Source organism: Siniperca chuatsi, linkage group LG17, assembly GCF_020085105.1.
Source record: "Siniperca chuatsi isolate FFG_IHB_CAS linkage group LG17, ASM2008510v1, whole genome shotgun sequence".
NCBI lineage: Eukaryota > Metazoa > Chordata > Actinopteri > Centrarchiformes > Sinipercidae > Siniperca > Siniperca chuatsi.
Genome location: NC_058058.1, coordinates 20181397 through 20195659, shown reverse-complemented (window position 1 = coordinate 20195659; position 14263 = coordinate 20181397). Strand labels below are relative to the sequence as shown.

At 41.0% G+C, this 14263-nt stretch overlaps 1 protein-coding gene across 3 annotated transcripts in view; it reads right to left on the bottom strand.

Annotated features, from left to right (window-relative positions):
- Positions 1–14263, bottom strand: part of kiaa1522 (KIAA1522 ortholog) — a 38330-nt gene that overhangs the window by 16066 nt on the left and 8001 nt on the right. The window contains exon 1 of one of the 3 annotated variants that reach the window (XM_044171331.1): positions 10441–10983. The exons of the other annotated variants lie outside the window; for them this stretch is intronic. Coding sequence (XP_044027266.1) covers positions 10441–10573 — 133 coding nt within the window. The 5' untranslated portion in view covers positions 10574–10983. Of the gene's footprint in view, positions 1–10440; positions 10984–14263 lie in introns of those variants that run through there. 3 annotated transcript variants of the gene reach the window in all.

Genomic DNA, 14263 nt, shown 5'->3' with positions numbered 1-14263 from the left:
CCTCCTGTTCTTTCTCTCTCTCCCTGATAAGGGGATTGTGGGAATTTTTCCTCTTGGAGGAGGATGAGATGTTTTTGCTCCTTGTCGTTCCAATTTAAAAGCATTTGGTGAGCCAAACTGAACGCTCTGTAAACACAGACACAGATATGGATGCGTCACAGCGCATTCACAGTTGACCCACTGTTCACTACATTCATCTACAGTCTTAAAACAAGATAATAAATCTATTTTTTGCCAGTTGGCGTGGGAGTGACCATAGGAGTCCTCCGGGGGACCCTGGAAAATTAGAGGGTATGGAGAGACGCAAAGGCCTCCAGACAAAACCACCCTGAGAGAAGACAGGCAGAGTACAAGTGTAGAGCGTACTGTAAAAAAAACCTCTTAACTTATTTTTTATGTTTCCAATGCAGTCACAGCGACACACAACTTAACTAAAAGCCAACTGTATAGAAGCAAAAATCTTGGAAAACTGAACCTATAAATTAACTTGCAGTAGTAGTCAGTAAAGTAACATCACCCTTTGGTAGGGAGATATATTTACTTCAGAAAATACAATGAAAGAGCGTAACACTAGACAAAATGTTTTGTAAAGGTGGAGTTTTTGTGTCAAAGGATGTACCGCACAGAGACATGAAGTCCATACGAAACACAGGCAACAGCTGGAAATAGAAAAAAGGCACAGGTGCTACAGGTTATTTGAGGGCAAGTCTCCCTAATGGTGAATGTTCTCATTCAGTATGATTGATGAGTTAATGAGAGACCTATAGCTTCCGCACAGACTCATCTCCGAGCAGGACAGGACAGGACAGGACAGGCCCGACGCCCTCGAGTCTGACTCCTTTATCTGACCTAAAATTCCTCTTCAGTCAAGTCTGAAGACTCGATCGGCTGATTTGAACTGAAGCAAATTTTAAAAACACAGGACAGTCTCAGCAAAAAAAAAAAGAAGCATATTTTCTTGCCATATATAGTCTTATATTTAGGTTATCCAATAAGTCACAGCATGGGCTAATATCAGTTAAAGGAATAGTTTGACATTTTGGGAAATGTGCTTATTTGCTTTCTTGCCAAAAGTTAGGTGAGAGGATTGATACCACTCTCATATCTGTCCGTAAATATGAAGCTAGAGCCAGCAGCTCCATTAGCATAGCTTAGCGAAAAGACTGGAAACAGACTGCTAAGCTAAGCTATCCGGCTCCTGGCTGTAGCTTCATATTTAACATACAAATATGAGAGTGGTATCAATCTTCTCATCTAACTCTCAGCAAGAGAACGAATAAGCATATTTGCTACCAAAATGTCGAACTATTCCTTTAAAACAGTTTCAGTTAAGTCAAGATTTCTACTTGAAACAATTAGATATGTTTTGGAGAATTTAATTACTTCACCTCACTGGCAGATCATTGCTGTAAATGAGGCAAAACAAAGATTTTAAGACTAATTGCAGATTAAGTGTCTTTTTTTTGGCTTTTCAAAAAAAATTCAGTAAACTAAAACTTGAGCCGTACCTCACTCTAATTTTTCTTGTGTGATTCATTGTGAGTTCATCCATGTCACTCTTGCCCATCATTAAAAGTACTTACTCGTGCTTACTGTACAAGTCAGCAATTTCATGGATTTACTTATCTATCCCGTTATCAAAGAATCTTTTTTCTTGGGCAGACAGATGATAAACCAGAAGATAGTGTATCTCCCCACTGTGACAGACCTGAGGCCTGGATTATCACCATAAAACTTCCCCTGAGATAAAGACGTCTATTTTACAGGGAAAATGTGTTTCCCGTTTAGCAGCTGTTCAAACTCCCCACCTCCTTGACCTCTTCCCAATTGCTATAATGACACAAAATCCAGATGTCACAGTCCGGTTTGTCTGATTAACAAATCACAATGTATTTCTTCATTTGAGTTTCCGTTTAACCACAATGTAATTTATATCATTTCATGTTCTCATCCTCCTCTGGAAGTTCTAGAGATTGTAAAGATTTCCAGACATAGACTTTTCTGGGAGACAAGTATCCCTTGTTCTGTGTAATGGATTAATCTCATGCAATTCAGCCACAAATTGCTGAAACACAACAGGGGAATGGATAGAGAAGCTGTAAAACTATGATGTTTGGATGATGCGCACCCTCTGTCACCACGGAAATGTTAATGCTTTTCGTCAATATCAAGTGTGCTGATGAGAAGTGAGGAGCAGAGTTTGGATGAAAAACACATTTGCTGAGTGCTGAGCTGCGAGGTAGAAGTTAGGAGATGGACAACTTTAAGTTCATTTGACTGTGTGTCATCTGAATCACACTGAACACATTAGGCTTGAACAGATGCACTATGTTTTCAATACACTACACATGTAATGCACACATAAATGCAGTGAACGAACGAGTTTGTTCATCAGCACTATAAGTGCTACAATGTGTGTTTGTGCGCGAGAGATATGCAGAGAATGAGGGTTGTGCGTGTGCGTGTGCCTCCTGCCCACAGAAAACAACACCTCATTCTGCCAATTGTGAGCCTTCATTTAAGTCCCAGAAACACACTCCTCCCCATCATTCTTCCTCAGTGAAATCCCATTATGCACGGCCAATGAACTAAGCTTCTCTTTCGTAAACATCTCAACACCATTTTGACTGAATCAGTTTGAAAACACTTGTAAATCCGCGTGAAAAGATGGCAGCGTGTTTGAGTAAACCTCCTGCCAAATGTTGAAGTGCAAAAAGTGGCCGAGGCTGGCGCTGGCTCGACACTATGTGCTTGGCACAGATACTCAGCTCCCCAGTGTAACCTCTTCATGAGTCCAAGGTCTCCCGACACCAGTGAGATGGCATAACTTAAGTTGTTGAGGTTAATTATAGCTGGTGAAACTATTACACTGATTGACATGTATATACAGCATATATTTGTTTAATTACATTTATTGTACAAAAAGCATTCATTTCAAAAAACGAGCAGAGATGCTTTGTACCAGGTTTAGCTACTAGCTACTTTCCATCTACAGGTAAACATAAACATTACAAGATTTCAGACAAAATACAAGTAGCTTTGGAGTCAGTGTCATAAAAAAGAAATGATGTTCAAAAATAATTTCAAACTCTGTGGTTGTATATCACACTTTTAAAACCTATAAACTCTGTAGGTAAAATTCAAGTTTGAGAGAGACATATAATTCTAGTAAAAAAATGAGAATGTAAAACAACAAAATGTGTGCACAAATGATATCAACAGTGAGGTTGCACAAAGACTGAGAAAAGAGTTCTGCTTTAATTATTGTTTCTCACCAAAACACATTGTGTGTATCTTTGAGGTCTAACGAATGTGTTGAATGTATTTCTTTCTTCATAAAACATTTGCAAATCTGATTTTTTAAATATTTTACATTCTGCATTGTTTACATTCCTACATTTGCTAGCTTGCAGTTCCCTGCCTTTTGCTTGCATGCATGCATAAGCATCCTGTGCGCATTGCTCACTGCTCCATAGCGCATAACTAGTGGTCTGAAACTCCACAGTGTACCTTTAAGTTGGAAGTACAAATTTTACAGTTTTTGAAATTATTTCTGAACATCATTTCACAAGCTCAAAATCTTACTGACTTTTATTTATAGTTCCTCTCTGACCACAGCTAATGTATTTTTACTGTTACTGTTATTTCTAACAAGATAAACATTTCCAGGGTGTTGTGGGATTTGTATTTTACTCAAATTCATCAGTGTCAGTCTGTGAAGGCTGCACTGAACTGTGTCTCACTCTGCCTAAAGGCGCTTATAATATGGGATTTAGGGAAAGGTCTTAGTGCCCTATAGTGGTATACTGATTCTGAGGAATTTTCATGTTGATAAAAGTAACATTTTGTGCAATAACTGAACAGGTGGCCAAAGTTTCCTGATTTTTGGTTAAATCAATCCAAAAATATTGGCTTCAGTCTTGGTTTTCTAACCCAAGACAGAACATATGTAATTACTGCAGCTTAGCAAAGCAGATTTATTTTTATCAGTGTCAGAAGAAAACTCTAAATGAGCACTGTGAGACGAGCAGTAAAAGCCCTTTTGATTCATGGATAACTTAATTTCAGTGAGTTTGATCTTAGGTTTGATATCGCTTTCTTCTCCACCAGCAGGGCAGGACATGCTTAGCTAAGACTGTCACAAGTTTCAAATTACAGATTGGACACAGTGATGTTGGAAAATGAAGTCTAACGTAAGCAATAAAAGATGATTTTGTTCTTGTTTCAAAACGATAAACATCAAATCCAAACCATGTCCAAAGTTGAAATGATGATCTTTGAATGGCAAGGTCACACATATGTATGTGTGTGTGTGTGTGTGTGTGTGTGTGTGTGTGTGTGTGTGCTGTTTAATGGTATGGTCTGATGCTTTAATTGAATTTAGGCGGCGATGCAGGAAGCCACTGGACTGAGCCCCATTAGAGAGCAATCCAAACACTGGGTCCTTTTATACTAGAGAGAGAGAGGTCACTGATACACTGAAGCTACAGGGGATTTAAGCAGCAACATGGCTTGTACATGGTCATAACCAGTGTTACGTTACTTGAAATAAATGTTTCTCAAACACAAAGTCCAATGACACAACTTTAACAAAGAAAAATGTTGCTTTTCCTGTCACCTCGCCTACATATAATATTGAAAGTATTCCCCTTTCTTGAACTTAAAGTTACAGAGTACAGTGGGTTTATCAGAACTTTTTTTTACTGAAAACAGCTGCCTGGAAACATGGCTAATAAGAAAAGAGTTTGAGGGTTGGACAACCACAACAATGAGCTGAAAGATGCTCATTGTTATGCTCACTGAAAATGAATGTAATAAGTGGTGTAATGGATAGGTAGTAGTAAGTTTTTTTAAATGAGTAATGAGCCCAACACTGCTCCCAGTGGCAGCTTAAGTAAATTTGGGTCAAGTCGTCGCGTAGCAAACTTAGGAATACTCCACATACACTTTCTTTTTGCATGCATGAGACTTGCTAACGTGTTGTGGATCATTTAGAAGGAATTGGAGATGCCATCCACTGGCAAAAAAATCTTCATGCTACATTTAGGACCAGACTAACCACAATTGCATGCTGCCAAAAACGTAATTTCATTTTGAGGACGACAACAAAAGTCTCTACTGCTAAAGGGCATGAGAGGACACAGAGGAAGAAGGTAACAATCTCTCATCATCTCCAAAGAACACTTTGGTGCAACAGGCCAGAACACGATGTTACAGGTGAGAAATTGATGACGACAATTAAAACAGGCAGAGCCGAGACAGGCAGTGCTGCCATGAAGTTCTTGAGAGCCTAATGTCGCAGGAAGGAGGAGAGGAGTGATGAATGACAGGGCTTTTCGCTGACTTTAAATAGACTGAGGGCTTTTTACTTAGTCTAAAGTACAGACAAATTAGAAAGATGGAAAAGAAAGGGAAACAGAGGAAAGTAAGGAGACAGAGGTTAAAGAATTGTGCCATCATTCTTCCTATTGTTTCGTCTCTTGTGGTAGGAAATACAGCTTCAAAAAGAGCAGAAAAGAAACTAAAAGAAGGGGAATGGAGGTTATATATGTATATACTGTTGAGATGTACTTGTGTGTGCAGGTATTGCTTGCCTGCATGAAAAGCAGAGGAGAGCAGTGAGATGTACTGAGAGAAACAGCAACAGAACATAAAAGATCAGGGCTGGAAGACGAGATGGGGCGAGGCAGCGGGATGGATAGCAGAGATGAAAAGTCATCTCCTCTTTATCCAACTCTGTGTTGCCTAAGCTCTCCGCGGGGAGTCAGTGGCACACAGTAAATGGAATCTTCAAAGGAGGACCAAGAAGAGAGCGTCTTAGCCCCGCTTACAGAAATCAAAAGGCTTAGGCGAGCCTTACCCAGCAGGATAATGGAATATGGAATATCACACCCCGCACAAGACAGTCATAATGAAAATGGCAGGGAAATCTGCTGGCAGCCTTGTTCTCAAATTATACACAGCCCTACACAACATGCTCCTCTCTTCTTCTCTACCCATTATATTCTCTAGACTAGAAGTCACCTTTCCATTCTCCTTCCCTAATTCTGTCATCAGTTTTCACTTTACTTCACCTCTCAATCCTACATTGTCCCTAAAGTCACAATTTTTCCATTTTTCACAGTCAAAGGTGCAGTCAGTGAACATCTTATTGTGTATTCATGCAAATATTTCCCTTTTTGGAATGCTGGAAGATAAATAACCAGCCAACAATCCAAGGTCAAGAAGATAACAGCACAAAGGAGAGGAAGCAGAGGGGAGTGTGAAGGAATGAGATGAAGATAAAAGGCAGAGGAGGTGTGTGAGTTCAACAGTATGTCCTGATATTTCAGTTTCAAGCTTACAGTGACACGAGTTTATGAGATGGATCATTCTGACATCTCATCTTAGTGCAGAGACACACTGAGCCAGTCTGTCCTGTGATGAAAGCCAGCTGAGGTTCTCCCTGCAGAGTGGACAGTTATGAGAAGGTAATATGAAACATCTGGAGACCTAAAAGCTGCATCACAGGAGTTTATGAAACCTCAAAATGGCCCAAGAATGAGAGGATGACAGTGCAAAGAGAGTCTGTGTGTGTGTGTGTGTGTGTGTGTGTCTGGCTCCCTCTTCGTCACTGACCACCTGTGGGTGCAGCAAAGTGAGTTCATAGTGAGCTAATCTTATCCATTGCAGCCACCGTCCTAGTGCTCACGTCACCAGATGAATAGGCATCTTTGTGACTTTGGAGCTCAGCTGGCAACATCTCTACTCTGCACGCCATATTGTGTCTTTTAACAAATTACTAAAGACAATTCATACACAGTAGTAACTAGACCTGAAACAATAAGTTGATTCATCTATTAGCTGACTGACAACTGAAAGTTAATCTGCAAATATTTTGATAATCAATTAATTGTCATTTTTGTCAAACATTCTCTTGTTCTGGCTTTTCAATGCGTGACGATTTGCTGCATTTCCATTTTATGTGACAGTAAATTGAATGTCTGGGTGTTGGACTGTTAGTACAAAATGAGCAATTTGAAGACGTCACCTTGGACTTTAGAAAAGTGCGATGGGCATTTTCACTATTTTCTGATATTTTATAGCCCCAACGATTAATTGAGAAAATAATCGGCAGATGAATCGATAATGACAGCGCCTCTCTGGGTGTCCTTCATGATGGAGACACACTGCTTGACTATAGATCTTTGATCAATTATGACTCGTTTTCAGGATCACACCAAGTCACCTCAATGGAAGTTGAGCTCACACTATATTTTTTTTGTTGTTTTTTTTTACTTCCCAGATTTGGACACATTAAAATCCCCCTGTAAAATGAGCTTGTCAGCAGCTGAGCAAAAGCCAATGGGAAACGCAATGCGAAGAAACAAACACACCCATGGATGACCTTGCCTAAAAATGCAAAAAAATATGAGGCATTCCATGTGTGACATCCTGTCGTTTGCCAGTCTGTTCAGTGTTGTATTTCCCAACATAAACAACCTCTCAGGTGTTGTGAGGGTCACAGGCAGGGTTTCTGGTTTGGAACATGGCCAAAACCACAGACATGACACCTATTTCAGGAGCATATAGTGAGGATCTAGTCACTGAGTTCATCTCCTGCATGTTTCATTAGCCTGCTAAACCTAGAAGCTGCGTTACTGCACCACAGAGACACCATATTCAGTGTGGCTGCTGCATTTACTGTGGCTTTTAGCTATGGTTTACTGGTTTATAAATACAGTCAACAACTTGAAGACAACTTTGCATCAGTACAGTTGCACATAAACACATATGCAATGACAACTCTATGTAATACAAAGGAGTCTTTCCTTCTTTCTCTTGCTCAGTCTGGCTTTGTGTAGCAAAAAGCAGCTACAATCACCTCCAAAAAATCGAGCCTCATTTCAAGAAGCTCTGAGAAGATGTGTGTTTGTGTGCTGCATGGGTGCCCATGCGTAAGGAAATCGGCTGGAATGTAGGAATGCATTCACACCCAAGTTTCTGAATAAACTCCCCATGAATGAGGCGGTGAATACAGGAGAACAGAAGACGACCATCCCACACGCCCACATAGACATCGACCACCCTGAGAGAAAATGAAAACAAGATGTGTTTGTATACACACAGGTTCATTATCTGGAACAAGCATAGGCCATCTTTTTTTGTACACACACACACACGCTCATGTTTTGATGAGAGGTTCCTTAACTGCCCACTCTTGTTTTACTGACAGCTGCTGCATACCTCCATACCATTAACACACAGGATTTAGTAGGGTCTGTTATTACCATGGAAACCAGTAGCATCAGGAACCAATTTCGGTCATATTGGTTAAACACAAGAATTTAACTATCAGGGGATTATAAGTGAACCTGATACAGGCTACTATATGAAAAGTTGCATTTCTCTCATCTGAAAGTCTAACTGCAATAGAAAAACACACCCACAAGGAAAATGGAAGTCTGTCAAGAATTGATTAGTCTTGGTCTGGTTATTATTGCTGTTTGGTTCCAGCTAATGTTGGTCATATTTCATGCTGTCTAATGACACAAGCAGATAAATGCATTTGGTAATATTCACCAACTCCAACTAATGGCCATATAACCATGACAGCTGTCTAACGAAAAAGGCATGCACTATGGTCTATGGTAGGTTTGTGGTGGACAAATTGCTCCAACAGCATCTGTTTATCAAAAGTCTTTACATCACTGTTTATCACAAATGTCTTTAAAAAATATCAGCGTAAAGCAAACATAAAAGCTTTTGTTGCAACAGTGGACGTATATTAACAAAATGTTGCCCCACTGACTCAGCCTTTTGGATTTGGTACATTACTGTTTGCCTAAAAGTACTTGAAACCAGTAGACTGACTAAAGTCAAAATGAAAGTGTATGCAGGCTTATATCAGTTTCAATTGTGCCTTAGAGGTGGTTTCTTATGGGTGTACAATGGTGACCCAGGTGACAGTCTATGCCAAGGTAATGGGGAATGTGCCAAAGCAACAGTAAAAATGAGAAATGAGAAAGAAACATTATCAGCATCTTTAAATGTTCATCAGAGCAAAATAACAGTACAGCTTAAAAAATCATAAATTCAAACTGCATGGGTCCAAGCGTCCTTTATTAAAGCAGCAATAATACATTTTTTGGCCACTCAGGTCTGCTGAACAAGCTGTAAACACAACACTGACATATTATTACCTTTTAACATTGATAGGTTTCTGGCCATTTGGCAGATAACTCCAATATTCACTCAACTTTTAGCTTTGTTTTGGTCTGTACCAACTCCCAAGGATAATATCTTGCACCACTTTGTCCACCATCTAGTCGTTAAACAAGCTTTTTTGCTGAAAACAGCTGCCTGCTGCAACTGGAGACAAGGTTGATGTGAGCAGAGTGAACCAAAACAGCGAAGTTGAGGGTCAGAAAAACCAAGACAATTAGCTGAAAGATACTAAAAAGCTCTGTAGAACAGAGGTGAACTGCAGAGTCCAGTGATAATTCTCTGCGGGTTTGTCACAACGAGCGACCCCTTTCAAATTACACATAGTAGCTGGATCCATTGTTAAAATAAAAATATGAATTATTGCGGCTTTAAGGCTAGAGTTGGTACAAGCGACCTTGTGTCCAGAAACTCAGAGTTCACTATTTTGTCAACAATAACCTAAGAGAGACGGGATGGAATTGTATAAGAAATACAGGTAGAATATAAATAGTCCTGGGTGAGGACAGAAAACATAAAATAGAAAGTGACACCTGAGAAACAGAAAATGTCAACAGCAGCCTCGTGAAAGACAAATCTCAGTGGCAGAGCATTATCTGACAATCAGTCTGTGTGAGCTTGTGTTAAACCTATTTGTCTGGTGTTTTTTGTTGCTTCAGGGACTGTTAACGGAGACAACGATCAGAATGGGACAGGCTAAGCTCTGTTTCCCACTCCAGGTACAGTGGTCTGGCAATAACAACTGACAATCATAAAATAATACCCACTCTTAGTCACAGCATCACATACACTCTGGCAGTGAGGTGCATGGAGGTCTAATTCAGAGCCTGTCTTAAATTAAAGTCCTCTTTTACTCTACTCATCTGTCAGCAGGAGAAACAAATCACCGGAACAAAAACAAACACAAAAAAACCCCACTTGCCCACACACAACACTCTTCTGCACACTTGTGCAATAAGCAGGAAGCCTTGAAGCTGACTAAGGTAAAGTCAGCATGGGAATATTGTCACTCTGCATCTAAAAAGCTTACTGTAGGAACTAATTCACATGACCACACACCCAGGGGCATACACAGCCAACTACATAAGTCAGTCCCAAATACAAATACATTATTTACAAATACGACTAAAAAGCTACTTTTCCAACAGTCATGTCTTTCAAGAACAAGATTGTCAATGAACATTTATGATGACCGATATCTATGCATCTATTCCAGGCATCCTGCGTTCCTCTTACCTGTTTTCAGTTTGTCTTGACGTCCAAACAGCCAGAAGCCTTTAGGCTTTTCCCACTTGGGGCTCAGGGACGGGGATGCAGAGAAGTTTTTCTCTGTCTGCCCCTTCTTCTTCTTCTGGACGCTGTTCCCCATTTTGGGGCAGTCCCGAAGCCCCTAAAGGGGGTCTATCATCTTGTCGTCCTGTAACATTACATCTGTATTCCTTCACTTAAGACCTTCCCACAGTCCCTCCCTCTCCAGCATGAAAACACACCTTGAGTCAAAGTAAAAAACCCTGTAATCCCTGTGGTCAAATAATTCCTGCTGGCACATTCACACACACACACTAGGGTATAATGTATGTGTGCTAAAGACCCATTGACACTATTACTATGAAAAAACACGCGCCAGCTCTAATGCTATCACACTCACAGATCCAGCATCCAAAAATACAACACAAACACTGAAATCAGTCTTATTCTCCGAGCTGACACACTTCGAGTCCCGTACATCCAGCTGCTGAAGCAACGGCAGCATCTAACACTGACAAGCTCACTACCAAGTGTGTGTGTATGTATGTGTGTGTATGATTGTGTGTGTGCAAGTGCCCCTCCCACTCTCTGCCTCTGTGATCGCTGAGTTCCCAAGCCGAGCATTCATGCAGCTGAGCATTTTCAGTGTTGGAGAGGACTCACACACACACACACACACACACACACACACACACACACACACACACACACACACACACACACACACACACACACTTATCTCCATTATTTAGATCATATAGGATGATTCACATGCCTTTCTCTCATGGTTAATGGCACTCTTCAGTTGTGTACTTCTCCTAATTTACTCTTTTAGCGAGTGATCAGTTGTCTTTATTGCAAGCCATTATAAGCCCAGCTGACAGATCCTGTCACCACAACGTGCTGATGGAGAAAACACAGATTCCTCCACAACAGTCACACACACAGAAAGCTGCTGATGGGAACAGAGCAGTATATCAGCGGTGTTTATGTGTAGGAATGAACAAAAAGAGGGAAATAAATACTGAAATAAAGGCAAGTTTGGAAACTAAAAACAGCAGAGGGATGCTCAATAATTCAAGTGATCTTTACAGGTGCAGCTCTCCTGTCTGGCATCTTTTGAAATTCCTCCCAACACGCACACACGTGAATGTACACATGCACTCTGTGACATGTATAAAAACTAGAAAGAGCAGGATATATGCCAGTCAGCCGGTCAGACAGATCAAAGCTTGCTGTTTTGAGATGAGAACATTCCAGCTATGCTTAGAGGAAATACAGATGCTGAGCCAGATGGGTGAGTTACAGAAACAGGTATGAGGAGGGATTCCAGGGAGGCAACATTGCTTATGTTTAACGGAGCACTAACACAGTAATGTGAGATATTATATTCAGCAAACATAAGGAAGCAAAACATAGACAATAAAGAGGACAACACTGAGCAAAAGTGCCAACAACCCCCCCCCCCACCTTTATTGTAATTCGTCCTCTTCCTCATTCCTTATGTTCTGTTTCCCTCTGCCTCCTCCCATTTCCCTCTACCCCTAAAAATGAACACATCTGACAGTGCTGAACAGTCCCTGAATACCATGATGACTCGGCAGGGTCTGTCCCACAGTGATGATGTCATGACCTTTGCTGTCACTAAATGCCGGTGACATCCCAGAGCTTGCAGATCGATAGCCGCCATCCAGAACGAGGTCAAAGAGAGAGATATATGGAAGAAGAAAAAAGACCATCAGCATGTAGCACTCTGCTCACATCACGTGAAACTGACATTCCTTGTAGGAACAAAATGGAGGAAGAAGAAAGGGAGTTGTGATGATGAAGAGCAAGAAAGTCAAGCCACACACTCCTCATCATGGTCACCCTGATCACGTTTCTTCCCACCTCTCCATCCCCCACCCTTGTGATGTGTAGAGAGCTGCTGGAAGATAAAGAGCCTCCAATAAAAAGCAGATTTACTGACTGGGGGAGTCGTGAGGAAGGGGAAAGGTGCTGGACCGCTGGGCAAAGAATTTACAATCTCTCGTTTTTCTAGAAGAGGAATAGATGTGGTGTCTGAAGAGCAGGAGGACTTACTGGGAATTTCCAAACATGGTTATGAATGCTTACAGTAAACGTGTATAAATGTATCTGCATTACAGAAGGAGTGAATGAAAGATATCACTCAAGCTTCCCATTGCAGAGTGTAAAATGATGTACAATAAGAGATGCCGCCTCTTAATGCAGCCCCACCAGAACCACACCCAGTACATTTGTGCTGGTAGAGTACTCTGAGCTCACTATCTCATCTGTCATAGAGCTATGAGAGAGCACTTAGATAGTGTGTGTGTGTGTGTGTGTGTGTCTGTGTGTGTTGGATGCTCTGTACCCTGCCTCCACCTACGAGCAGCAATACAACGTGCCAAACATGCCCTAGATACATTTAAATATGAGTCTGATCAAAGTCTGATTGTCAAGAGAGATTTTAGGATTTGACAGCTGCAGCTCAAAGGAGAGCGTAACCAGTAAGTCTGTGTGTACGCATGCGTACATTAAAGGACATTTGTGTAGAGGAATGCCGTTGTCAGGGAATAGTCGTCAAGGAAAGTGGTTGTCAGGGTGACCACCACCAGGGGCCTCAAGACAGGATTAGGGAATCTACCTATCTAAATGTTTCTGTGTGTACTTTTATTGGTGAGTGTGTACCCGAGACTAGGGAGGTATGAGACCAGTGGCCTGAATTAGGACATTTGTTTAAAAAAGTTGCAAAATAAAATACTGGCACTCATTATAGATTGACCGACATGGCATTGATGGCATCTATTCTATCTATTCTATCCTTAGGACAATTCTTTACAGTTTATTTTCCACATCATAAACATCATCACCGACCACTGTCATAAAGTGACAGTGGTCGGTGTTCCAAGATGTTTTAGCCAGCCCAAGCCATCAAAACATATATGGTCCCAATTGTCACTCTACTCAAGACTGAGTAGAGTGACATTGCTCTGTCATCATCTGCCAACATCAGCCCAGCACTTCCATCTTGTGGCAAGGCACTGCTATCACAATAAAAACCTTAAGGGCACACAGTGACATTGATGCAAAGCACTCAAAACCATGGCCAGTCAATAACATCCAGTCGTAGAGCCGCAGACCTGCAAGAGCAACAGCAACAGTTTCACACAAGGACCTGCAGTTCCAGTCTCTGCAGCAGATGCAGAGATGCCAATGTGCGCCATCTACAGGCAAGGGAAGTAATGAGTGGTACAACTGCAGATTTTTCTTTGTTGTAGTTGCTGTTTGCGTGAGTGTGTATTGTATGTATGTGTGGTATTAAGTTGCAAAATGTAAAGAGTTCTGTCAACTGCATATTTCCTGCTGAATACTGGGTACTGGCTGATACTTTCTGTATCTTTCAGAAAACAACAATCCTACAGTCACACCCACTTCATGCAGTGATTGTCCAGGTGTGTGGAGGTAAGAAAGTAAGCAGGGTTTGAACTCCTCCCTTGAGCTTTCATTTGTTACACAACTATTTCTGTCACTTTTTGTGTTGACAACTAAGTGCAACATTATGAATGTCTTCCAGGAGAGATTGTCTGACAATGTGCGCCCCTTTTTGACAACCAACATGGTCGAACAACACTTGGTACAAACTAATTCTTTTCAAGCACGACGCGGCCCTTGGGCTCTCTCGTCTGATGGTCATGTGACCGAAAATGCTTGGAAGAAAGGTTATAGAAAAATAACGTTTACAAAACTTTCATTTACAAAAAGGGAAATAAGCTGTTTTTCAGCTGCAACATGAATTGTATTTGATTAT